Here is a 26,771-nt window from a genome sequence, read left to right on the forward strand (position 1 = left end):
ATAACTGCATCATCAAAGTAGGCAATCATTTAGGTTGATCCTGGAGCAGGTGGACAAAAGTGTTAGGTGTGACGTGTGGAAAAATGGTCACCAGCAAGAATGAAAGAAAATATGTACAAGACAGTGGTGAGACCAGCAATGTTGACTGGGTTAATGTCAAAGGGGAAAAGACGGGAGGCAGAACTAGAGGTCGCAGAACCCAAGATGTTGAGGTTTTCTTTGGGAGTGATGAGGAGAGATAGGATCAGGAGTTAATCAGAGGAACAGTTCAAAGGAGCTTTATGGATGTGGAGAAAGAAGACATGTTAGTTGGTGTGAGGGTGGAGGATGCAGAGTATGTTGCTAAATGGAGACCGGTAGCTGGTGAACCAAAACTATCTATTACACTTGTACTCTGTTACTAATTGAGCTCTTTTTTTGTTGGGTGATAGAATTTTAGAATTTCAGCTTCATCTGTCTTCATCATGTCTTTTAGAGTTGCTAATGCATTGTAGATTTTGGATTAACAGTGATGCATGTGCTGCCGTTACTCAGAAATCCATAGTGAATAAATTATTTAGACTTTAATTACTCGCTTTATACAAGTTTTAGATTTTACTCCGACATCTGCATGCTATAATTCTTATGTCCCTATGTGGCCCAACTAGTTACTGCTGCGACCAAAATGGTGGGCTTTTCAGATTTGTGTCATCACCTATACACAGATGTTTTTCTGATCTTTGCGTCTTAATGCTTTGATTGACCCTTTGGTTTTGAATTTGGATCATTTTGGGGTTTTGTTGTGTTTTGGTGTCCACTATTCCTAGCTTTTCATGTTCTCTCCTCTGTGCTGACATTCTAATTAATTTTTTGTGGTACATTTTTAGGCCCGAGCAGCAAAGCGCTGGCGAAGGCCTATTGAATTTGCAGGATTTCTCAATTCTTTTTTAAATTATTTTTCATTTTGATGTCGTATTTGAGCGAACTCGTCCTACAACTTTCGAGATCTAGGCTTCAAACTCAGTCAGCTCAGTCTTGAGGGTGTGAAGGTCAAAAGTTATCAAAGGAATTTTTGTACATCGAAGCATGTGGGCGTGGCAAAGCCTCAAATCTGACCATTTGCCATGAAACATCAAAGTGGAATAACTTCCCCACATAAGCTCACAGCTGCATCAAACTTTATTTGTATCATCACAGACCAGAGCTCATCACATTCACATGGTCAATTGGTGACATCAGTTTAGTCCCGCCCCCTTCCAACAGAAAGTCGCCTGTTGGAAGGAGCAGTTGGAACAGTCTTTCTTTCTGTTGGAAGAAAGACTGTTCTAAGTCATACATGCATTATCCTATTTGCAGTAAACTTGTTAGGCTTGACCTTTGTTAGCCTCTAAAGAGCCCAATAGCTATAAATTGCAATTCAGTTTGACTGCGCTTGTGCGTCGTCAGGGAGCGCTGCGGAAGACGTCAGTGTGTGTTGCCTGGTGGACGGCTGTGGGGACTGCGTGAGATCGTTGGCGGTGGCGAGAGCATGGCGTTGCTGGAACCCCCGCGGTTGCCATGAGGCCAGAGGCGCGCTTCGCTGCGAGGGCCTCCAACGCCGCTTGCGGCTTTAATTTAGTTTAAATTCTCACTAGTTCACTTGTCCTACCAATTACTTCCAGCAGTTAGAAGCAGGTCAGTTTCATTACTCCCTTGTCAGCTACCCTAGCTGTTTTCATTTCCTCTGTTGTGCTGTCTGCTGTGACCTATTATGTTTAGTTCTCCAAGATGTCCCCCTTCCTGTCTCAGTTTTGTAACAGTAACTTATTTTTGTGCCAATTAATTATTATTATTATTATTTTACTCCAGCATGAGACTGTTTTTCCTATCCCATCACATTCCTTGACAGGTTTTTCTTCTCAAATATAAATTGTCAAATTGCTACTGATATTGCTTACATTTGTACCTCTGATAATGGCAGTAAAGTTTGGGAATTAATATGTTTGATAAAATTGGATTTCAGATAAATAGGCTTGACCTCAGGAAAAACTACAACTCTTTTTGTAGTACTTTAATGCTCTGTGCATGAAAGAAACTATTCTTAATTCTATTATTTCTCACTGTTGTTTTTATAGATGATATATGGTACATTGCTTTGTGTGTTTGTGTTTATGTCAATATTCATATTTATATTTGACAGTTCAAGTAATTATACAACTTAATACAGATCCATTGGTGGTATTTCATACTTGAATAAGTAACTGGTTGTGACTCAGCTAGTTTTTTTACTTTTTTTTTTTTTTGACCATCAAATGCACAGCAGTAACAATGCAAGTTAAGAGTAAATGTGACCTTGCTGTGAACTAGTAGTTGACTAAATTGACCAAACAGAAACTTTGGTGGAAACATCAAAGGTCATGCTCTCCTGCTGACTGCAAGGCTGAAATTGCTATTAGAGCTGACATCAGACAGCGCAGCAGAATGAAGGATGGGTCAGTACAAAATGTCCCTCCATCAAATCCACTAATGCATTAAAACACGTTCCCTCTGTGCAGGACACAAGCAGGAGGTCTTCATTCAGAGTTGAAACCTTTTCTGTTATCAGAAGGAACCTTCTATGTGGAAACTTTAGGGTTATTCTAAAACAAAGGGATTTCACAGGGTTTGACTATTAGGAATATGCTATTTTAATTATTATAGATTAGCTTTAGTTAGATTAAAATTTTATTATGTTGTTTCTACAGTTACTCACTGCACTTATAATGAATTTAGTTTCGTTTGAGAGAGCTCTTATCTAACATATTTACCAGTTTTTATGTACATTCTCTCTAAGGGATCTGCTTTTGAATAGTTAGATATGATTTGGAGAACATCCAACATTACAAACAGTTCCCTCCCGCCTCCTCATGAATTTTCTCCTCACTGGGAATCTGTATCCAGAAGAGCTTAACTGTGATGCCAATTTCACCATCAACAGCAACATATCAGACCCAGAATCTCACACAGTATGGATAGGTTAGGTTAAATTTATCTATTATGGAGATGTTTCTTTTGTTTTCAGGTTTTCATCTCCCTGTGACTTTGTTTAATCTTAATGTGCAGTTTTGACTCTTTGGATCACTTTGCAAACACCGCCCCCCCACTCACCCCCACAGAAAACAGCCTCATTTGACAGATCTGTGGAGTTAGTAATTGGGTTGGTTGATGTGCTGACTGTCTGCACCTTTCTTTTCAATACTGATGTCCTAGATGTGCATTTATATGTATGTGTGATTGGTGTGTTGACACAGTGTGTTGTCAGCAGTAATCTAAACTGCTGCTAATCAGACACTGTGCATGGATGTGTGTGTGTGTGTGGGTGTGTCGGAGCCTGTGCACATCAAGAGGGAAACACACAGGAGCTGCTGAGTCACCATAGGGACTGGCTGGGCAGTCATCGCAGAATTTTGTTAACTGGTTAGACTCTAAACTCACTCACTCATTTATAAATGAAGTGGTTTGTTTTAATATTTTCCTTCCTTTATTTATTTTAGGCACTGTTTTACTATTATGCTATTTTTATCAAATAGCCTTTCTGCCTTGAAGAAGATATTAACAACAAATTGTTGTAAATTTCAGTAACAAGAACATTACATCAGAAATAAAGGCTGAATTAGAAATGTGAATGTTAGCAATTCAACTCCGCAACCAGTTTGATTTATTGATGGTAGTTATTTGTCTGACAGATTTACTGGATGCCAACCAATGTGTCGAAAGGATAAGTTTGAATTTTGAAAACAATTCTTAAGTGTATCTCAATAAATTAGAGCATTCATACATTTTGAAAATAACCATCCAGCAGGTAGTAAACATACTTTTCATTAGACCCACATTTCTGTATTAAATAGTCTAAGAAATTAAATGTTTTTATTGGATATTGACAGAAAATTAACATGAATCATTTATCTATTGAGATAAATCTAGTCACATATATCCTATGTCACTGCAAATATATGCAGTTTCAGTATTCTGTGTTATCTTATTACACATTTTATTCATTTGTCATACTAAAAAGTGCTACTCAGATATGTTTCTCTATACATTCAATCAACTTTACTTTTTGTTTTGTTTTTCTGTTTCTGTTTCTCTTCAAGTTGGTAGAATTTTCTTCAGGAGACAGAAAAGCAAATGGAGGGGAAAACCCACCTCATGCTGCAGCAAAAATAGGTTCTGTTTGTCGAGACAGAATATCTGATCCTCTCTAGAGAAAATCTCACAATTTGTTCACAGAAAATAGTGCTCACACAACTGAAGAAGCTCTTTTAGCACATGTTGCAATGTTGAAAGAAAAATCATAAATACAAAGTAGAAAACAGAATCTAGCTAGACAGAAGTTGTCAAAATAGTTGTGCTCACTGCTTGGTGGCAGAAACATGTAATCTAAACCCTTTTGTGCTCTATGAATGGAGATGGCGCTCAGCGGCATTTTTAGCCATCAACAAGCATCCTGATTTTAGGAACAGTTAGTTCCCGAGGGCCATTGACCTCTCCATTCATTGCTGTTACATCATTAGTGCAGCTTTTGGTATTGTAGGCCTACTGTGAATTATCACTGAGCTGGACTGTCCCGTACCTCTGCTGGAGAGCTATGCTGTTTCTCACTGAGTGAGGAGCTAAAATTATTGATTTTGTTTGTTTGTCTAGACAATAATTTCTTAAACTTAATAAATGCAACAGATGACCTTGATGAAAGTTATATTTTCGATAATGAAGTGTGGTGAACGTCCTCTTATTTTTCATCTCTTTGTGTGCATAGTTAGAAAATTGTATGCCCTGGATTCCTACATTGTCTGGAAAAGTATGAGAAAAGCAAAAGTACTGAATGTAGTATCAACCATCTTGTTTAAATCAAGAGTAGTCAGTAAGCTTATGCTACTTACGAAATGTTGTGCATTATATTTGTCACGGCCAAATGTTAGCGAAAACTTCAACGGAGTCCACACCTTCTTTGAAGCACCTTATTTGTTCGATGTACAAAGCAAATAGCGTAGAACAAGGGGCTTGTGTTTACCAGGTTACTCAATATGTGCGATGCCTGAATAAGCTTCAAACTTGGCTTCTCATCAAGTATAGTGACTATTTGCTAAAACAAAAGGGGTGACCTTTGGCAGACCTAGCCAGATCACTCTGGAAGGACTAAATGTAAATCCCTCTGGAATGCTTTGGGGTCCCCCAGAATGAGTTTGAGGTGTCGATGATAACTTGATCTCAGAAGTTGACAAAAACCATGAGAATTGACAAAGTACTGAAAAATCTGCCCTGCGATAGACTGGCGACTTGTCCAGGGTGTACCCCACGCCTCACTGGTGCCAGAGATAGTCACCAGCCCCCAGTGAGGCAACATGAGGATAAGCATGAATAGATGACAGAATTATATAATATCATCTCACAATATCACTAGTCTGTCAAGCCAGACGTTGATTCATTATTTTACCAATGATATCTGATCTAAATAAACTTGGCACAAAGTGGTCCGAAGTACTTTGTGGTGATAAAAAGCCAAACTATGTTTGAGGAAAAGATCAAATCCAACTCTCAGGCCACTGACTATGCTGTCTTATGAAACCCCTGCACTGAAGCGATAAATAATGCAGCAAAGAGAGCAACAGAGATCAGGAGGCACCATTTAGGATTGGCTCATTTTTATATTGGAACAGCACTGAGTAAATGCTGTATGTGTGATGAATGCATGGGAAGCAGGGGACTATAAAACTGTGAAGGATTAGGGGATAGATTATAGGGGAGCTAACCATCGATGAGAATTGTTGTGGAAAAATGTCTTTGTGTTTGAGACCCAGTGAATGACACAGGGAAAACACTGGTGTAGACAAAACTGATGGAAGACAGCGGGATGAAAGAGGCTCAAATTGAAAGTGAGAGCAGAAGTTGTGTGAGGTGTTCGCTGTGCATACCCCTATCTGTGAAACAATGGCCCACAGTCCTTCCTGAGGCCTGCTAACAGTCTACTGTATGTCTTCCTGCTGGCTGCTGGCCATGTGGTGTGTGTGTGTGTTACATTTGCAAGACAATGACAGCTTGTTTGCCTGCAGTGCAGATGGAGGGGTAAACAGAAGCAGGGAACAGAGAGAAACGGGGTTCTTGCAGTTAAGGTGTCAGGATGCAGGGTTCGTGGAATGGATGCTGATTAAAGGTACTGTATATTGAACTCTCCATTTGAGTTTTCTTGATTGCCTTCAAGCGGCTGTCAACTCAAAGTCAACACACAGTTAACAAACAGGACTAAACAGTGGCACGCATAGCTCAAAGTTGTACATTTTGTTTGGAAAAGGCGTTAAGTGTGCCAAAACTTTGAAAATATGAAACAAAAGCAAATATTGCCTTCAAACAACACAACGTGCACCAAAGTGTGTAAACTCTTCCAATCAATCGGCAAGCAAAACACGGCATTTGCTTGCCATTGTAGCCTGCTGTATTATATTACTTTCATGCCCATGCCTTTATCTAGGCTGCGTCAGACTTTTCTTCTTGCAAAAAATTGGATCCAGAATCAGAATGCTTTGATGCAATTTTTACTGATTCCATGGTGATTTCTGTTTGGTTACCATGGTTAAAACAATGGCGCTTGGACTGGTTGAAGGACATCTGTGTTCACTGTTTTGGCAAAAGGGTGTGGAAAATGTGTCGGTCCAATGAGAAAGAGTTAACATGTTTGCAAGAGGTTTCTTCTGCTCTCCTGACATAGTGATTATGAAAACTGAATGGATTTCTTTAAGCAGGTCATAGCAATCAAAAATAAAACCTTTATCAAGCAAGTGGTACAAGCTTTAGCCTAGTCATTGATGCTAAACACCAGTTTTACTTTCCCAAACTTGTGTGTCGTGCTAAACATGGATTATGTATATGCATAAAGCCTCCATATGAGGTTAGCGATAAACACGACAACAAAACACGAACAGTGAACATCAAATCGTATCAGCCTCCTCTTTTCAGCCAAATAGTACAACTTACAGAGAATTTCTTGAAACTGATTAAGGAGGTTCTGCTGCAGCACCACAAAGATGTAATATGCCATTGTTTTTGTATGATGCATGATTCGAGTGACTCATTCGGGGTCAAAGGTTAAGTTAGAGATTGGGCTTGTTATGGAGGTATTATGCTGTTGGAGGGAGTGGTGCACTTCACAAAATATCATCATGGAGAAGGAAGATTCTGCGTAAAGATTGGTAGCAACATCTCAAGACATCAGCCAGGGAGTTTATTTTTTGTCCTTACACAAGTCAAATAATTCTTTTGACTCTATTTATTAAGAAAAACTAAACCTGCAATTTGCCTGAACACTGTGTGAAATGTGCTCACTTGAATTAAGGGGAAAATCATTGGAATGAAGCAGCCACATGTAAATAGTAGCAGAAAGGAGACATGGAAGTAGCACAACACAAAGATGAATAAAGGTGATCACTTTCAAATTCCTGTTTTCTCCCCTGCTTCAGGAGTATGGACCTGAGTCTGCGAGATGCTCTGGGTGGAGGTGGAGGCGGGGCTCCAGCTGAGCCCCTGCTTAAGAGAGACTTTGTGGCTTCGCTGGAGAAGGAGAGCTACGACGACAAGGTGGGAGAGACCGTTTCTAAGACCGACTACAGACCCTTGGTGGCTGGAAAGGACACCAAGAGTGGTAAGTTGCCTTTAGTGTGCATGAAGAGCTGTGAGAATGAGCTGTGATCCTGTGCCCTCTGTGAAGCTTCACTTTGAATGAACGAACTGAGAATGAGGCGGCTTATAGGCTTTTAGGAAAGTCAGCTGTCCAGTTATTTTTGCATCACTCTGTTTTCCTTTTATCAAAAACTGGCTTCAGGCTTGACTGTGATTTCCTGCAAACGAGATTCAACATTGGTTTTATACCATGTAATTGAAATACGTTTTTTTAAAAGACACAATTGAACAGATGTTAAGGCTTGTAGAAATATAATTTTTTTTACATTTTTCTCTTGTTTTTAGTGGGATAAAATATAAACACATACATAAAGTGATACACGATCCACAAGTGATGCATTGTTTTCAATAGAAAATATAAATGGTATACATGCCCCTTTACTGTGAGGTCACTAAATAAATTGCAGTGCAGTCAATTGGCTTAAGAAGTGACTACATACTAGATATAATCTACTTGTGAGACATTTATATTTGAATGAGTTCGGTTGTTCTGACAAAACCTCAAAAGTCAGTCAATAAACAGCATAATGAAAACCAAGGAACTTGACCGACCTGGTGGAAAAAAGCTGTGGTGAGGCAGTTCAAGGTCAATGTTTTAAATCACAACCAATAAGTAATTTTTAAATGTTTCCTTTATTATGATGGGTGACTGAAAACTCCTGTACTTTCTGAAACTAGACAGATTTAGTGAAGTGAAGTTGAGTGCAAAAAGTGGCGTGACAGTGTAGAGAGATTTGTTGACAGTGGAGATGTCGTGCACTCTTGGTGTCGGAGTGAACAATGAAAAAGGTCCAACGCAACAAGAGAGAGCTGAGCTTGTATGTTAAGACTGAAGTGATATTGGAGTAAAGTGCAGGGTGAAGAGAAGGAAAACACGTAACATCGTGTTGCAACCGATGAGGATAATCACAGCTCTTACGGGGGGAGTTGTTCAAATATCAACAGGAAGAGGGTCCTAATAGACCGTCGCTGTTTGTATTCTGATGATTTCACATGGAGGTATGCTCTATTTATCAAATTTAAAGATATTACAGTTGACCCTTTTCTTGTTTTGCTGAGAAATATTTATTACTTTTTTTCATTACAAAATAACAAAATTATCTTGGTTTCTTGGCTGTTTTGGTAAACGACAGTAAGGTGGTAACATCACTCTAAATGCAGACTTTTTTAAAACATTAGCACCAGTTCTTGCTAGAATATCAAGCCAATCTAAAAAAATTTAAACTTCATTAAATATTCTCAGAAAATGTGTGTTATCTTAAATTTTTGGAAAATTGAATGCGACACTCTACTGTTGTTTTTGTTATCACATTATGAATCTAGCTATTGGTTTGATCGGTTTGTAGCAATGTGTTGCTTGAATCTCCATGTCAGTATAGATAAAGAAATCTCTTGTAATATTTTTTTAATGTGATTGTGAGTATGTCATAATCTTATTTTATTAAAAATGATCAGATAACATGGATGGACCTTACTTGACCTCTGCTTATCACATAGTTGGTTACATTCATGTTGTCTAACTATATAATCGAAGGATTACATGAAGAAACCAAACAGTGATGGATGATTGATAAAAGGAGACTATTCCCTGACATACCAAGGCACAGCTGGCATGACAGTGAACACATTGTCAGCCCCAGGAGCTGGTTTTTGGAAAGCAGGGTGTTTTTGTTATGTTGTGAGGACATGAATATGCTTATACAGTGACATTGCAGGAACTTGACTTGGTCAGGGGAAAACAACAACAACAAAAAATGTAACTGAGACTACTGGTTTATTTAAAGTCCTTCTTAGTAAAGAACATGTATGTCTCCTATTGCATAAAATGCACTGACCTTCATCAAGGGCATCGTCTTTGAATCTTAAAATAAATCCAGGGACACACGCAGCAATCCAATACACACCTGATGTGTCATATAGGCTACAATAAAGTCTTGAAATAATTAGATACCTTTAGTTGGACAATATGTTTATAGTGACATATTTTATGCATAAAGCTTAAAAATAAAATAAAATAATTTGTTACATTAAAATAAATTGGGAGACATGCCAAAAAGAAACCTTTTTGTTCTACCATCACAAATTTCAAGCTGGAGTTTGCTGAACTCTGGAGGTACCTTAACTTTATATGTAAGCTTTGATCAGATGAGATTTATTGATCATTTCAGCCACAAACACTCCAGCTGGGTGTGGCATGAAACAAAAAATGACTGTGGAAAAGCACTTCATGACCACTGTTAAATATGGTGTAAAGTCTGTTATGCTTCTCGCTCATTTTCTCCTCCATAGTTTCTGGACAATGCAAATAAGAATTTGGTGGAATTGTCTAAAACCTGAAACGGTGACAGTGGGTTTCTAAACAGAACAATAAAGTCAAATATATTGCCAAATCAATAAAGAAATGGTTCATGAGACATAAATCCAACTTTCTTTCTTTCATGGATGTTATAATCCCCAGGCCTAAATCCTATAGAAATCATGTGGGGCAAGCTAAACAGATGAGAGACGCAGAGAGAAGACCTAGAACTATCTCATAGTGTCCTCTAACCCTGTGAAATATTTCAGATGACAAAATGTTTTTCTAACGATAAAGGACTAATTTTAAATGATTGACTAAAGTCTAGCTTTCCCTCCCTCAACTTTCGCTACAAAGTTCCCTCCAGCTGGTGGAGGAAAGGCTTTTTCATTTTTCCCCTTTCTTTCAAGAAAGACAAATTAAAATAATCTTTTTCAGATATTTTGTCAATTTATTGCAAAAACATTTCAAGTCCTATGCAGAAGCGAAAGCATCAGCATCCATGACTTTTTAAGATGGTGCACTTTAAAAACAAGCTATGTGTATTTGACTACGCAGATAGCACAGCTAACTAGCCATCTAATATCAGCTTCTTGAATGTGTCGTACTCTGTAAGGAGCAGAACAACAAAATGTATTGTGTTCAGTGGGATAAGAGGATAATCAAAATAACTGAATACATGTGATAATCTTTATAATCAAAATGGTATGATACCCTGAGAATCCTTTTCCAGTGAATGTCGGGTCCCAACTGTTAACAGCGGCTCTTTTCCCCACAGAGTAAATGTACGCTATTTAAGAGGTTGGATTTTTTTTTTCTGTGTGCGATTATGCCTCTGTAATAAAAGATGAGTGATGAATTTATGTTACACATCTTTACCAGAAGGAGCCAACAGACATCTGTAAGTGTTATTGCAAAAAAAAGAAAAAGAAATGGAGAGAAAATGTCTAAAAATATTTTCATGCATAAAAACCTTTGAAGCCTAATTAGACTTGTTTTCTTATGTGGATGCTGTGTACATTTTAGTCCTTTTTTCTGCTCGAGTACCTTTCAAAGTTAGATTTATGACTTTGACATTAGAATCATATGTTGTTGTTTTTTTTCTGGAGTAGCAGCAGCAGCAGCAGCAGTATCCTGCAAGTAAAGTTTCAGCTGTCTGGGTTTGTTTCTGCTGTGCTGGGACGGACTCTCTTTTGCTGAGGCATGATGACACACTGCTGCTGTATATGGATGTGTTCGTGTTTCTTTTACAGTATGTACGTGTAGCACAGGTACGGGAGGACCTCGCTGCGTTGACAGGTCGAGCTCTGGTGTGCATGTTTTATGACACACTGCAGCAGCATGTGACTGCAGCACCGCGTGCAGCATTAGTACCAGCAGCAGTTCGGGTGAGGTCACGCAAATAAACACACACCTCGGCTGTCGCTGTAATTAGAGTGTGTGTTGGCTGAGTTCAGCAGATATAGTGAAGTAAAGATGATGTAAGTGAAGTTTTTTTTTTAGCACCTCTGTAGCAGACAGGATTGCTGACGGATGTGACATTTAAGCCAGTAGGACAAGGAGCGACTTTTTATCTGTTAGCCCAAATGGCTTTTGGTCTCAGCATTGTCTAAAACCTGAAATGTTGACAATGGGTTTCTAAACAGAACGATAAAGTCAAATATATTGCCAAATCAATAAAGAAATGGTTCATGAGACATAAATCCAACTTTCTTTCTTTCATGGATGTTATAATCCCTAGGCCTAAATCCTATAGAAATCATGTGGGGCAAGCTAAACAGATGAGAGACGCAGAGAGAAGACCTAGAACTAGGTCTCAGGTGTGACCTACATTCTCTGTGATTGAGGGAATCACAATTATATGGTAGGAACCAGGCAACAGTTTTGATTTTCTAATTTAAATACGATTTAAATATTCAGATATGGACTGTATTAAAAGACAATAGTGCCAGAAACATCTGGGCATTTCTAGATATGTTGCCGCTCTGAATCTTAAACCACAAAAAGTAAAAGCAAAAACAAAAACAGCTAAACTAAAAATAATGGGGAAAAGCCATGTATTACTGTAAGCTTTATCAATCTCAGTGGCCTGTATTTTACTTGGCCCTGTCTGCAAGTTAACTACTTAGTCCCTGCTACACTCTGCAGCTGTTAATGTGTTAAGATGAAAATTGTAGTGCCATGCAATCACAAAGAAGTCTGTGCTTGATAGCTCAGAGGGGAAGCGGTGGTCTCTGAGGTCTTAGTGTTTCCTCAGTCTGGCAGTCACAGTAACTGGATTGGCTTCATTAATTCAAAGGCCATGGGACTGCACAGCGATTACAGAGCATCTGGAATGGGCTGTTATAGAGTTAGCGCTGTCAAGAAACTGTCTACACCCAGACAAACAATAATTCATCTCAAGATCCATTTGTTTTCTGTTCTAGCTTTCTGTTTCTACTGTGATGTCCTCCCATTTCTCTTCATATTGAAGATTATCTCCCTCCATGTATCCTATCAAACAATAACAACCTAAAATTTAGCTTATTACCCATTTAGGCCCATATGAAGAGTCTCAGACTTACTATCTGGATCAGACCGCAGGGACTGAGCACATTTTTATTACTGGTCTTGACTCTGAACTCATCTGTATTAACAGCTGAGCATCAAATAATGAAAACCTTCAAGGTTTTTGCTTTGGATTATTACATTATTTCCTTTGCTCTCAGAAACAAGGTCATTCCACAAAAACTGCCTGGGTGAAAGTTATTAGCCTTTCTGATGCTGTTCGTCATTTTTATATCCGTTTATCTTGCAGGTATTTGCTGTAGCTTTTTACAAGCTTCTGACAGCTCAGTCTCCTTTAACAAATAGTTCAGCAATCTCAGATTTGATGGCCTTCTGGCTCGGAGCTTTGTCTTCAGTTCACGCCACAGATTTTCAGTGGAGTTGAAGTCAGGACTTTGTGCAGGTTAGTCAGTAGCTTTCACTCTGGTCTTCTGTGGGAAAGTCTTCATCAATGCGCTTTGGATTGTTATCATACTGGGAGAAAAAGCTACAACTCAGACCCAATTCTGCTACTGACTGCTTCAGGTTTTCTTTCAAAATCGTCAGTCTGTCTTGAAGGAGTCTTTTCTTCAGAAGAGTATTTTGTTTTTTGTCTGAAGCTTTGCAGTCCAGTCCAGTGCCTGTACCAGCTTGTCCCGTGTTTCTCTCTTGTAACGTTTCCTAATGATACTTCTGACTCCAGTTTGTGACAAAGTGATATATTTTCAATATCGTCAAATATAGTTTGAAGTCAGCTAACCACAGCTTTACAAAACCAGAGATAGGACATCAACTACTTTCAGTTTTTATAGTGTACATCATACTAACTTTGTAGCTTTGTTGTTCTGCCTCAATTAATAAAAATTATCAATTTGTAATGGCATGAATTCCCATGCTTGAAGAATGGCTTGAAGAAGTAGCTGTTTCTTCAAGGTGCAGAAGCTTTCATATCTCAATCTTCAATCAGTTTAATAGCATATAGTTTCTGTAGCTCTTCAAAACGTCCTGCTGCTCCAAAGACACAACAATTTTCACAGATTCAGTATTGCCACCTGGGTCCCTGGCTAAAAGGTCCCAAAAAATGTTGTTTGCAGACTGTTGCTTGTGTAGTACAGTCTTAGACCAAGTCTGTTACCTCACAACTCCCAAAAAACCTCATCCTTTAATAAGTTGTTTGCTGTTTACATGTCTGCCCACAGTGTCCAGACCTATAAAGCTGAACCCAGTTTTAGATTTACAGTTGTTGGATTCGCAAGATTTTCCTGCTCCTCCTCTTTAACCCCAGTCCTTCTCATTACTGTCTGCTTCCTACCAACCTGGCTGCTATCTATATATCCTTGCACTTTGACCCCACAGAGATGGAGCTCGCAGACAATATGTGTGTTTGTGATCTGCAATAAACTGGGGGCATGGATTGTGGCAGTAACAGGGGCAGAGGCAGTGTGATAGCACAGGAGCAATTTAATACGTTCTACTCTAGATTTTCAAGCTAAAATGTCAACATTTCCAAACTTATTTTGTATTAGTACCAGTCCAACCATCATAATGGGTTCGTGGTAAGTTATATTGCTAGCATACATGGACAGCTCTCCTTTCTACTGTACAATATGTTAAACTAAACACAAAAGCAAATATGAGAATATTTTCTGTTGCAAACATATTAGTTAAAATTGGACTAAACATTAATCTGTTTATTATATTTACAGTTTTATTCACTGGATGTTATTGTTTCCTAGTTAAAAAGCAAACAGGAAATGTAATAATAGCCTAAATATTCTCATAAGCATGTCAACAGTAAATCGCTCACCATGACCTTGTTGGAGAATCATGACTTGCATGTGAATGCAGTGTCAGCTGTTCTCTTGTCCTCTGGAAGCTGCACTCAGTGAACCAAATTACATATATGTTCATATCCCTCACAAAATACAATTCATCAATTCAAATGGAGCAACTTGGACAACATTTGAATACTGTGGTCTGAAGGAAAAAAATGTTATTTTACTCTGCAGCTCCACTCAGTTCCAGTAGCTGTTGCTTATTTTACTGAGTACCAAATTGGTGTATGTAAAAACGATGAAGGTGGAGCCCGAGATTAAATCTCTATTAATCGACTCTTGTCAACAAATTAGTGAAACTCAATCGCTAATTCAAAAGCAGCTCAACTACAAAGTAGTAGTTGGGTTAACTCAAGAACTCCTGAGTTAACCCAAGTTGAGATCAAATAAGACTTTAAAAGATAGATACATAAAAATGGTTTGTACTTGCATAGCACTAAATGCTTCACACTACAGTTATTTATTCACCCAGTCTTATGCTAATGCTACATTGTAGCATGTAGTAAACGACAGACTTTGGTCAACTTCTCATCCTAGTTTTTTTTAACAAGACTTGCAAGAAGTATGTAGTAATTATCAAAATGGAGGATCCTAAATAACCTTCTGTCCTTCAGGCTTCTAACTCACAGTTTATGTTTCATTCAACTCATGTGAAACGTATCAAGCAGAGTTTAATTTATGCAAGTGGAAGAGTTAATGGTGCAACACGTAGTGCTGAACTTCACTGATTTATTTTCCTCTGAACACTGTGGGAAGCCCAGCAAATTATTTGACTTTAAACCGGACAAAGATGTTTGTGTATTTTTTGTTTTTTTTCTGCTTGAAGAAGATTTGAAAGAGTCCCCTGATAAGTGATGCGGAAAGAACATAAAATCCATTCATCCACCTGTTTTCTGTACCTTAATCCCTGCAGGGTTGTGGGATGCTAGTGCCTATCCAGTCAGATGTACTATTTTTTAAACAAGAAGGTGTTTGACTAAGGTCTGCGGCTGGCTGGTGTCCTTGGATGACTGTCTGGGTTCAGACGGTGCCTGCACTCGAACAGTGTCTAAATATCTGACATGGAGGGAGAGAGAAAAGAAGAATCCTTCTAGCAAATTTCCAAAAATAAACTCCTCAGACACAAAGTCGTTGCTCCCCTCCCCCTGCACCTCCCTCCGGTAGTTTTTTTCTCACTGCAGTATCACCCTTTTTTGCCTAAATGTAATTGTTCCTTATTCAGTAGCATGTAGCATTATTTAAAAATGTTACAGCTTCAAAAAAAAGAAGAAAAAAACATAAGATTTTGTCATACATTTGTAATAATTGTGGAAATTCTGTTTCCATAAGATTACACAAAGTGTTTTATACTTCTCTGTAATCCTGTGATATATATTTTTTTTTCTTTTTTACTCAAAGTTCTCATAGCATGGCAATCTCATACCTGCAGATTCCTATCTAAGTTCAACCAAAGTGTTTCATGATAAGGTAATCATGGTAACAGTATAGCCATGAATGGAGCAATGGATTTCATGGATGAATGTGTAAATACTGTGATTTCATTTGTCCTCATTTTTTTTATTTAAAGAAAATTGAGGTTATTATTATTACTGCTCAGTGTTGCTCTCCTGTCACTGCTAAGACTGAAGAGAAATAGAAACATTTGTAAAACGTTTAATGCTAACTTAAGGCTTAATGGTTTTAAAATCCAGCACAAATAATTGTAACCCCAGGACTCCAATTTCAAGTTATCTTACATTGCATATAAGGAGAAAAAAGCAGGAAATTGCTTTAGTTTTGATCGATTCCAGTGAAAATGGACATAAAACAGGAAAATGTTGCTGTCGAATAGTAATGGAAGAAAACGATTGTGTTGTTTTCTGTCTTCAGTGACTTTGCAGTTTCAGTGTTCTCTACATGTTTCTCTCTGTGGGTGTGTGGGTGTGTGTGTGTGTGTGTGTGTGTGTTTCGATCCTTTGCACCTTCACTGGTGCTTGCTTCATGCTGAATTATTCAGGATGTATTTACAATTACACTGATGTGGTGCCCGGTACTAAAAATATGTGTCCTCGTTTCTAATGATAGAAAACAGCTTTAAAGCATTATGGTATGCGAAACCAGTCATGCTGTGTGTGCCTCTAAGGAAATGCTGTAATGTTCACTTACCTTAAATTACATTTCAGCACCATGGACAGATACATATGTCTCAGTTTACTTGGAAAAATTCTCTACTGTCCATAAGAAAGCTATATATTTCAACTTATGGCACAACTATGCTTCATCGACCTATCCTTATACAAATATAATGGCAGTTTGCCCTGCGCTGTTTATGTTACATATAAAGAAACCCCAAAATTCTGTTTAAAACACTTAGTGAAAGTGTTTGCATGCCCTTTTAGTTCTGAAACACTTTTGTAAATATCTTAATTGAGCAGATATTGTGCAAGATTTAATATTTATGAGAATCGTAGACAAATCATACAGTTTCACATTCTCAGAGGCCTGAGATGTTTGAGTTATGCAGATTTCACACAGCCAGCACTCTATATTTGAAATCAAATATTCATGTAGTGAAATTAACAGAATGTACTCTTGCAAGTGTTTGTTTTTTATTTTGATATGATGAAAATTTAAATGTGTAGACAACATATCTTTTGTCTCTGAAAGGATGTAAAGGACTGCATAATTCCAGTGTCTTCTACTTATTTATTTCATAACACCTTTTCCATGTGATTCCTCCAATCTAAATCCTTTAAAACCTTAAAAGGATTTTCTTTGATTTATGAAATGAGTGCAGCATTAAAGAAACTTGGAGAACATGAAGAATATTGCACTGGCTCCCTGATTTACCTCTGGAAATGACCTCAATTAGACTTTCAAGCTGATCTACTTCATCATTTTGACATAAATAGTAAATGATATCAATCATAACATCTGTGAACATTAAAAAAAGCATCAAAAGTAGTTATTTCTATGCATTTTAGGCTTAGTTTGATTATCATAGAATTGTAGTTTTGTGTATTGAGAACTTTATGTCTACTGATATTTTAAATCTGATTATTTATTTATGTTGGCGTTCTCTATTTTTTAGTGGCAGGTCTATTAGAACATTTCTGTTTTTTGGATTTGTACTAATAAATGTCAGTTGTACACTTGACAATATCTGGTAATTAATACTATTCTTCCTGGCTTTTAGATTTTAATCAAATTAACTTTTAAAGTGCTTAGTACGAAGTTCATTATTCTCTGTAATGGACCCGGGTGAGTTTCAACTCACGTTGTTTAGTTAACAGCGTTTTTATCGAGCTGCTCTATATGAGCTAATGGAGTCGGTGCAGCAAATTCTCCCCTTACTGTTAAATCATATCGTCCACAGCAGAGTTTAAAATGTGTGTATTTTTGATCTATGCCTCAGCGTATCTGTGTGTGTATCAATTCTCTAAGTCGCATCAGCTGACAGCACGCGTTACCAAGGGAACCGCTGATGCTGTCTTCCTCTTGTGCGTAACCATGGCTATGTCCCCTTCAGCGACGTGTTGTCTGCTCACCTCAATGTCAAGCGATGTACCATGCGCACACGCTCAGTGTGGAGAAGGTGGTTTTAGTGAAGCAGCAAACAGCTGACGGGGCGACGCATGAATATCTACCTGCAGAGTTCAGGCCGCCTCACTCGCTGTGTGAAGAGTTTTCAAATAAATATGAGATCTGGGTGAAGGATAAGTTACTCCAAACTAATCAGAGTTTATTTCTTAGAAGTGCTCTTGTAGCTTATGTCTGTTTAAATGATCCCATTATTCCACATTAGGCAGTGCTTGTAGAAAACCGTAAGGTCCAAAAATTCCTTATAATGTTTATCATTGCTGCATGCAAGTCTGTAAAGTCAAAAGTTTGGCACTAATCTTGAATTGACTTTCTTTAGGTTCTGGATTGATGTCTTCTATGATGTCCTCTGTTGGACGCCAGGACCCCCCAGGACAGCCCGCCTTCGGCTCTGACTACCTGTCCGGTGAGGGATTAGAAAGTTGACGCTCTCTGCACTGCTCATTCACTGAAACATAGCTGAGGAGATTAATATTAATGACGAAATATAATTAAGCTCTATTACACTTTTGATTTCAGATTTGTGTTTGAGGAATATTCATCAACAGTTTGCTTTTTTAGCAGAAATTAAATTTTGAATAGTCTGAATCCTCTTCTATCAAAAAGATATGGAGTTAGAAATGCACAACATATTGGCACCAACATCCGTATTAGCCGATATTAGTCGTGATAAATTAAACTGATATTAACAGTAGGTATTTATTTCCATCTTGTGGCCGTTTGTTTCTGGAGGTGGAGGGGAATCGATTGGTCATGTGGTATTTGTTGGTCATGTGACACTGATAGTGATGCAGCGCAAGATTGTGGGGAGTTTAACTGAAGCAGAGGAGCAGCGATGTTGACATGGTAGTAAAAATTACATGAGATTGGTCAAAATTGGTTATCGGCCAGATCAAATATTTTCATGACGGTGCATCCCTATGGAGTCCTTAGGTTGGTTCATTCAGCATTTATGTTAACAGTCATGGCTGATAATTCTGACAATAATTGTGCATTATTGTTAACAACTAATATGTTTACAGCATCTTCCAAAAGTATTCAGCTTTAAACATCTCTCATAGTACCTGTAATGAAGACATCTTCATTATTGGGACTATTTTTACTTAAATCACTGTATAGCACTTTTAAAAGTACTTTTTGCACTTTATTAACAAGCACTTTATTTAGCACTGCACTTTAAGCATAGATTTGCACATCAATAACAATTTGCACACAAGAAGTTTTAATTGTGTTTATTGAGTATTTTTAGAGATTAGCATGTAGCCTTTTGTTCTGGGCTCTGCACAGCTGCTCCTCATTGACGAGTGAGGTGGTTCCCTGTGGAGGGAGGATAATTGTTACTCAGAGCAATGAACTACTGGTGGGTAAAACTGAGCAAATGTGTTGTGCATAATCTGTTGGGTGTGGAGTGCTAATGTAGAGTGACTCACCTGTCTTTTCTGTGTCCTCTCCAGGGTGTCCAGACACCATATATAATTTCCGGGAGAGGCCATTGAAAAGTGTGGGGGGGAATTGTTTATGGGTTTTGTGGTGTTTCTTTATGGTGTAATGATAAAACATAAAATATTTATAAAAAGTAAATGGAAATGTTTGTATTTAGTAAAAGGTATTTTAATGAAATAGGTGGAGATTGATGAGTTGAGATTCTCCTGTGAATTAAAGGTGGTTTGGTCCGTCACAGCTGGAACTATTTAAGACTGCAGTTTCACCTGTGGAGTGTTGTTGATTTTGTGTGAAGAATAAACCACTGCTGTTTCCACCTGACTCTGCCTCAAAGCTTCATCCTCACTGTAAAATCCAACCGCAAAAGGCTGCCTTGTTACAGTGCCATCATCCAAAAACATAAGGTAGCTGCAAATCTAAAAGACTTGGAAGTTCAAACAGCTGAGGAGTTGCAGAGACCCATTGAGAAAAATATTGTATTGGGACATTATTACTGAAAATTATACATAAAATACTTCCAAATAAGAAGTATTGCAAGTGCTTCTTATTATTTCACATTCCAATAAGCTATATCGAAGTTTGTGTTTGTTACATGAGAAAATATGAAGTAGAATCCTTTTGCAGGGCACAACTTTATATTCCCATACATTTACTGTTCATGGAAATTATTACCTTGCAAAATCCCATATGTCACATTGAAACTGTTAACAGGCTGAGCGTAGCTTTTTAAAAGCACAGCTAACAGCACTTCAAGTGCAGTTCAGCAAGAACATATTGCCTGCTGAAATAGTGTGCTGTAAATACAAATCCATTTTCAGGCTGCTCCAGAAATTTCCCAGGTGGATTCTTCCAGGACTGAGGATTGTAAATGCAAAGCAGAGCACAGTGGTGTTTCTTTTTTTTTTTATACTGGAAGGATAAGGGAGAAGAAGGTTGAAAACTGAAAAAAAGCACATTTGTGAGCTTTAAAATGAAGCATGTATAGTTCTAATATATAGGAATACAATCATGTCTTCATTTGAAATGACATTCGCTCTGTCCGTTTGTTGGTATGTGCCATCATGTGCCGTTAATCTGTTTCACTTCAAACTGTTGGTTATGATTCAGTCTTTCTGTTGCTTCTCTCTTTGGCCCTCTGTCCCTATTGTTCTTCTTCCCATTTTGCTCGTCTCTGTCTCCCTCAGGTCCAGTGATGGGTGGGATGACAGGACAATGGAGCCTGAACAAGACAAAGGACAGCAGCATGCCTGATTCATTTCTAGGTCCACTTCACTTTTTTAACCCCTGCTTTAAATGACGGCTCCACCTGCGCTCTAATTTTACATTTCCTTGCAAAAGTATTCAGACCCCTTGAACTGTTGGACATTTTGTCATGTTAGAAACACAAACCTCACTTTGTGCTCAGATCAACAGAGCCGTTCTTCTTCTTTTAATAAAAAAAAAAAAAAAATACATAAAACTGTGGGAAACCATTTGCGTTCAGGTTTCCAGAGACAATATAATGTAGAACCTAATTTTGCAGTATTTCCAATTGCATGTTTTTGAAAGTAAGTTTTCAGTCAAGACTTGTGAGTTTAGTCCGACATAAATATTTTGCTCTGTTAGATTGAATGGAAAGCATCTCGCATATATTTTTTTGCATTAAAGTCAAGATATGCTAATTTTGCATTTCTATATCACATTAAAACACACATTTTGTGTTTGTAACATTCCAATATGTGGAAAAGTTTAAGGAATATGAACGCTTTTGCTACGCGCTGCATGTGATAATTTTATTGCACACGTTACGTACCAATTTCGTTCGAGGTTTTAGGGTTTCAACTTACCTGGACAATAATTTTAGGGGATTTTTAAGGTTTGAAAGATATTTTGCCACATGAACAACGTAGAGGGTGAAGGGCGCAAGTCAGAACCTTGTTGCAAGCCGCTGCTTTGCAATTGTTGCACTTGTGCACTGTTTACACTTCGCATCTGTGTATTGCTTCAGTCTCTGACCTGCCCATACGTATGTGGGTCACTGCATTACAGGTTCTATCTTTGTCCTAGAAATCTGCTGCTCCACACACATTCGTGCTTACCTTCTCTTTTATTTCTGTTTTTATAGCTTTCGTTTTCCCTCATGAATCTTCAAACGGATGCCTAAATAAAACATCAATCACCCCCTTTTGACATCTATCTTCGCTGTAGTTTTAAAATAAATGTCCATTTTATCAAACGACATGAGCATACATTGTGACTACATTGTCAAACATTTGCAGTTGAGGCTATTTCACATTTTCATTACAGAAAATGTGCGCTATCTCTAGCAGAGCTAGTCTAATGTAAATACAAATATTTACAATTATTCTTTTTAAAAAAAAATGTACACAATATCAACATATTACATTCACACAGTGTTTCTATAAAGGAGACAGAGTACAGAATTTGATATAACTCAGTAGTTTGTTGAGCTGATTTCTTTCAGCAATGACTTATTTTTGTCATCTGTAAGAGATTCACAGCCTGTCATTTTGTTTTAGATTGGTTCTGCAGCAATTTGTCACTACTGAGGCTGGTTCTACTGAATCATGGACTGTATTTGCTTTTTTTTGTCTTCAAAATTATTTGGATCGAAAGTGTGTATATGTGACTTTCATCAAGACTGTCTTTGTTTGCCTACTGACTGATAATCTGTTTCTGTGTCCTCTGTTTCTCCAGCAGGATTCTCTCAGTCTGGGATGGGTGGGACCATGGGGTCCGGCCTGCCACCATTCCAGACCACTATGACCTCTAGTCTGGGCCACACTGGGATTAGTCCTGCTATGGACACCCAGAAGAGCTCCGGCCTCTTTGGTGTGGAGAACAAAACCGCCACTAGCATCAGCGGAAGCAACACTTTCAAAACCAGCGATCCATTTTCGTCCGGTGGCCCAGGAATCCACTCAATGGATCCATCTGCAGGTATCAGAATGCTGCATGTGCGGCTGACTGGGGAATAAGGAATTGGAGGCATTTAGAAAGAGGATGGAGGCATGAAATACAGGGCCTTACAAACATATTCACACCCCTTTACTATTTATTCGTTTTACAACCACAAACCTGAATGTTTTTATTTTGAATTTGTGTGATTCTTTTGAGGTGTGTCTCAGGAAGCTTTGTCCATTCTTTTTTTAATTTAACATTGGGTCTATTGGCTTTTTTGGTTCGGGTTTGCGGCCATGTCTTTTTAGATTTGTTTGTGTTCCACACACTTTCTATTTTGAGGTGATGGATTAAAGAGAAATGTTCAAACATTGCTCTAATCTTCTTCATAACTTTAACCCTGACCTGTTATCTATTACCTTTTTGCTTTCTTATATTTTCTAACAAACCTCTTTCACCTTCACAGAACAGCTGGTTTTATTCTGAGACCAAATTACACTCAAGTGATCTCTGTTTAGCTGCTGGGTGACCTTTAAAATTTGCTGATGCTTGCCACATTTTACAGATTATTTTTTGTAAAAACCTTTAAAAAATTTGTTTCATTCCACCTTACAATTATGCTGTATTTTGTGCGGGTCTGTCACATAAAATCCCAAATAATTACATTGAAGTTTGTGGTTGTGTCGGTATGAGAAGAAGTTCAAAAGGTATGAACACTTTAGCAGGGCATTGTGTGTTAATTTGTTTAACCTTTTTGCAGGCTGGAAAATGACTCAGATTTAGGTTATTAAAGAACTTAAGATCAAAGCTCATTTCTCACACGCTGTAAATTTAAACTGACCGCAGTGAAAAGTGGAGCTGGCTGGGTCTGTGTTGCAGGGAAGGGACAGAAAAAAATCAGCTTGATCACACAGGGCAGGCTTTCAGCAGCAGAGGGCAGTCTTTTCTTCTTGTTTCCATTGTCACCGGAGCACCCTCAGCTCTGTTTCTCTAGTCTCTGTCTGGCTCACGGCTTTATGTTCTGTCTATTTGTCCAGCGACAGTAAGCAAGTTTTTACGTCTTTTTTTATTTTTTATTTGCTGCACAGCAAAGAAAAAGCAAATCTTCGTAATAGGGCTTGAAGGGGCCTTTAATTATACATTTTTAATGTGTAACATAATTAGTTGCTCGTTGATGAAACTAACAGCGGCGCGTCTGCTAATTTTGTTGTTGCCGAGCAACAAAAGCATATACTCAGGGGGGCGTACATCATGAAAGCTGCCATTTTTAGAACGGGGGAGAGAAGCCATGCAATGCCGCCAATACTGATTTCATCATCGAGGCCTGATTTTGAATTCCAGTCAGACTCGCCTGAATGTGTGTTTCACATTCAAATGAGCAGCTTTTTTTGTAGCTTAGCATCCATGATTTTGGATCACTTATTGTTGATGGATTAGTGAGACTCAGATATGCTTAAAAGAAATGTTAAATTGTTTCTCCCAAAAACCAAAATATGAGCAAGGGATCCAGCATGTGTTTACCCTGCGATTTTGTCACTGCAGCAGCATTGCTGGAGGTTTCTGCTTTAATGATCTTTTAATAAATGAGACGGGCAGCTCTGTTTGTTTCAGTCTAAAAATACCTTCCTATCCCCCATTAATTTTTCAGGAAGAGATTGAAGTGATATAACAACGTGCTGCTATTTTAAAACTCTGAGCTGGGCTGACTCGGCCCTCATGCAGAACACCTGCAGTCGTTGTGTGGAGTCGAATCTGTCGACGCTCCTAGTAAAGGCATGTAAAGCGTTAAAATGAAGTATTGTTTTGTCGATGTAATGTTTCATTACTAAAAAAAAACCTCGGCCTTTAATTTAAGACTTCTCTCCCATGTAGAGAATAAACAAATAAATAGTGTGTTTTTTATTTATTTATTTTTCTAATCAAAATTACTTGTAGCACAATTGTTAGTACCCGCCATTAGACTATTTGTTGCTGAAAAGTTTCTGGCTGGTCAAAGCAAATGGATCCGGTTAAAGATCTCATAGAGTTTAAATTGGAAGTGGTTGATCAGAAAATCTTACTTTGGCATGTTTTTATCTTTTCCTGCCATTCTGCTAATTGTGTTTGGGGGCAAAGTAAAAATAAGTTCTACTTTTGATTATTGATCTGACTATACGGCAAAGTTTATGTGAGTTTTTTTTTTTTTCTTAACATCAACACACACCTTATTGACTTGAATGGCATGTTCTAACATTTCCCATATTTGGCAGAGTTGCATTTGTTTAGCATCTCATTAGTACCCAGGAAAAACAGAAATCATAGACTGAAAAATTTAATTTCCTAGACATTTGGATTAGTTTGAAGTATAAATGTAAATTATGCGTCGGTTTAAAACAGGGGGGAAAGGGGTCCCAACAATTGTGCTGTTTTTTTTTCTGTTTAACACATCATTAATAAAGATGCAGATAAATTTGTCAAATTCTGTCAGAAACAGTACATCTTGAAATTAGGAATACTAAATCAAATATTTTACCTGAAAATGTAATGTAGGTTATTACATTGTGGATTTATTTGGAAGTTATGATCATATTATAGAAAAACAGGGTGAGGAAGAGTTTTTTTTTTCTCTTTGCAGTGCTGGACATAATATCAAAGAGCTTCATCATAAATCTTTTTGCTTGTAATTAATAACTGATAAGCTATCCCTCTCATACTGCAGACTTTTGCCTTTTAATCTAATATGGCTGTTTTTGAGTAAAAGTTGAATGTGAGGGTTTTAACTTTTGCAGGATTCTGAAAATAAATGTCCCCAACATGCAGCTGGTCATCTCATCATGCTCTACTCTTTGTGGTATTTCAGCTACTGGCAGATTTACCCACTGTGCTCCTGCGGCGCTACTCTGCATTCAACCTCAGCATGAACCCTCTTTTGCACACATTTTGAGCTTATCTCTTGGTTTTCTGAAGCAACAAGTGCTCAAACATTAATGTAATTTCTGGCAATTCACCAGAGTTCAAACTAGGAGGAGCACCCATTAAAAACCACATGACATTAACTATAGATGACGATATCCCAGCTGTCTGTTTATAGCAGATTGGAGCTTCACGTCACAGGGAGAAAATAGCAACTTCATTTAATTTACAATGTAGGAAAGGGAGGCAGATTTAAAGGGAAATGTGCTGTTTTCTAGTTTCACTAATATGTAGTGATGTAAGACCCTCTAAAGAGCAAGCTGGGAGCAGAACAATAAAACTGATCTAGAAACGTATTGTAGAAAAACTCAAACAAAGTACATTTTATACTTGCTGTATGTCTTATTTTTGATATTGGTCCAATCATATTTTTCTTTTTTTTTTTGCAAACCAGACCTGTAAATTGCTTATTACAAAATAAGAAATGTAATTTGAAAAAAAAAAATGCAAATAGATGCAGTGCCTTGTAAATAATAAAAAAAATAAATAACCACACTTATTTGGTTATTTATAAGTGTGGTTATAAATAACCACACTTATAACTTTTCAATTTTTTCACTTTGAAATCAGAAAAGTGTATTTTGATGAGTTTCTATGTGATAGACCAAAATAAAATGGTTTATATATACCATATATATATATTTTTTTTACAATTGAAACTGTGGTAAACATTTGTAATCGATCCTTTTTACTCTGATACCCCTAAATAAAATTCAGTACAGTAGGCTTCAGAAGTCACCTAAGTGGCAAATAGAGTCCACCGGTGCGTATTTTATTACGTATTAAACAAACCTCTGAGAGTCTAAGAGGTTTGTTGGAGAATATTAATGAGTTAACAGCATCATGAAGTCCAAAAAACACAACAGAGACTTCAAGCATAGAGATGTAGAGACATTTAGAAAAGGATTTGATTTCAAAACAAAAATCTTATTCCTAAGAACACTGTTTAATCCATCATTCAAAAATGTACCTGCCAAAACATGACTGTCCACCTAAACTGACCAATCACAGAGGAGTAATCAGAGAATCCATGGTGACACTTGAGGAGCTGCACAGAAACAACGAGAAGTTATATGCAGGGAACAAATATTTCTAAAAAGATGTTCTACTGTCACATGGGACCAAAAATGTAACTTTGTGGCTTACATGCAAAAGACTACTTCCTAGAGCTTCACCTTTCATCAGGACAGTGACCCTACACAGACAGCCAGAGCTTTCTCTTACGTCTCTTAATCCATGTTTCCTTTTCTGTTTCCTTCACAATTGGTTTATGTTGGACTGTCGAATGAAATCCCAGTAAAATACATTGAAGTTTCTGGCTGTATCGTGAAGAAACGCACACAAAAAAACTAATATGAATATTTTTGCAAGGCACTGATTCAAAAGATAAAACAGACAAATAAAGTCATGTATACTTTGCTTTGTCAAAGCCTGTATGTGTCCTCATTTTGTGGTTCTTTATACCATTCCTTTTGTTTGAGATGTCCTTTCAGTGTGTCCGTGTGTACATTGGTTGTTGTTATTCTTCAGACATGCATGCGTTTGATTTGATCATGCATGCTGCATCCTGT

General features: G+C 37.7%; 1 protein-coding gene and 1 long non-coding RNA gene across 7 annotated transcripts in view; one reads left to right on the top strand and one right to left on the bottom strand.

Moving 5' to 3' along the window:
* LOC114146419 (microtubule-associated protein 4-like) overlaps positions 1-26,771 on the top strand; it is an 85,312-nt gene that overhangs the window by 3,797 nt on the left and 54,744 nt on the right. For 4 of the 6 annotated variants that reach the window (XM_028020426.1, XM_028020429.1, XM_028020430.1 and 1 more), the window contains exons 2-5: positions 7,449-7,630; positions 18,224-18,310; positions 20,532-20,609; positions 22,045-22,287. In XM_028020426.1, coding sequence (XP_027876227.1) covers positions 7,453-7,630; positions 18,224-18,310; positions 20,532-20,609; positions 22,045-22,287 — 586 coding nt within the window. In that variant the 5' untranslated portion in view covers positions 7,449-7,452. The remainder of the gene's footprint in view (positions 1-7,448; positions 7,631-18,223; positions 18,311-20,531; positions 20,610-22,044; positions 22,288-26,771) is intronic. The other 2 variants (XM_028020427.1, XM_028020428.1) reach the window with 2 other exon arrangements.
* Positions 1,286-26,609, bottom strand: LOC114146421 (uncharacterized). Its single transcript, XR_003595895.1, has 3 exons — positions 26,598-26,609; positions 25,852-25,859; positions 1,286-1,605 (listed from the first exon to the last, which is right to left on the bottom strand). It is a non-coding gene; the product is annotated as an uncharacterized LOC114146421 (long non-coding RNA).

This window comes from Xiphophorus couchianus, chromosome 6 (assembly GCF_001444195.1).
Source record: "Xiphophorus couchianus chromosome 6, X_couchianus-1.0, whole genome shotgun sequence".
In the NCBI taxonomy this organism is placed as follows: domain Eukaryota; kingdom Metazoa; phylum Chordata; class Actinopteri; order Cyprinodontiformes; family Poeciliidae; genus Xiphophorus; species Xiphophorus couchianus.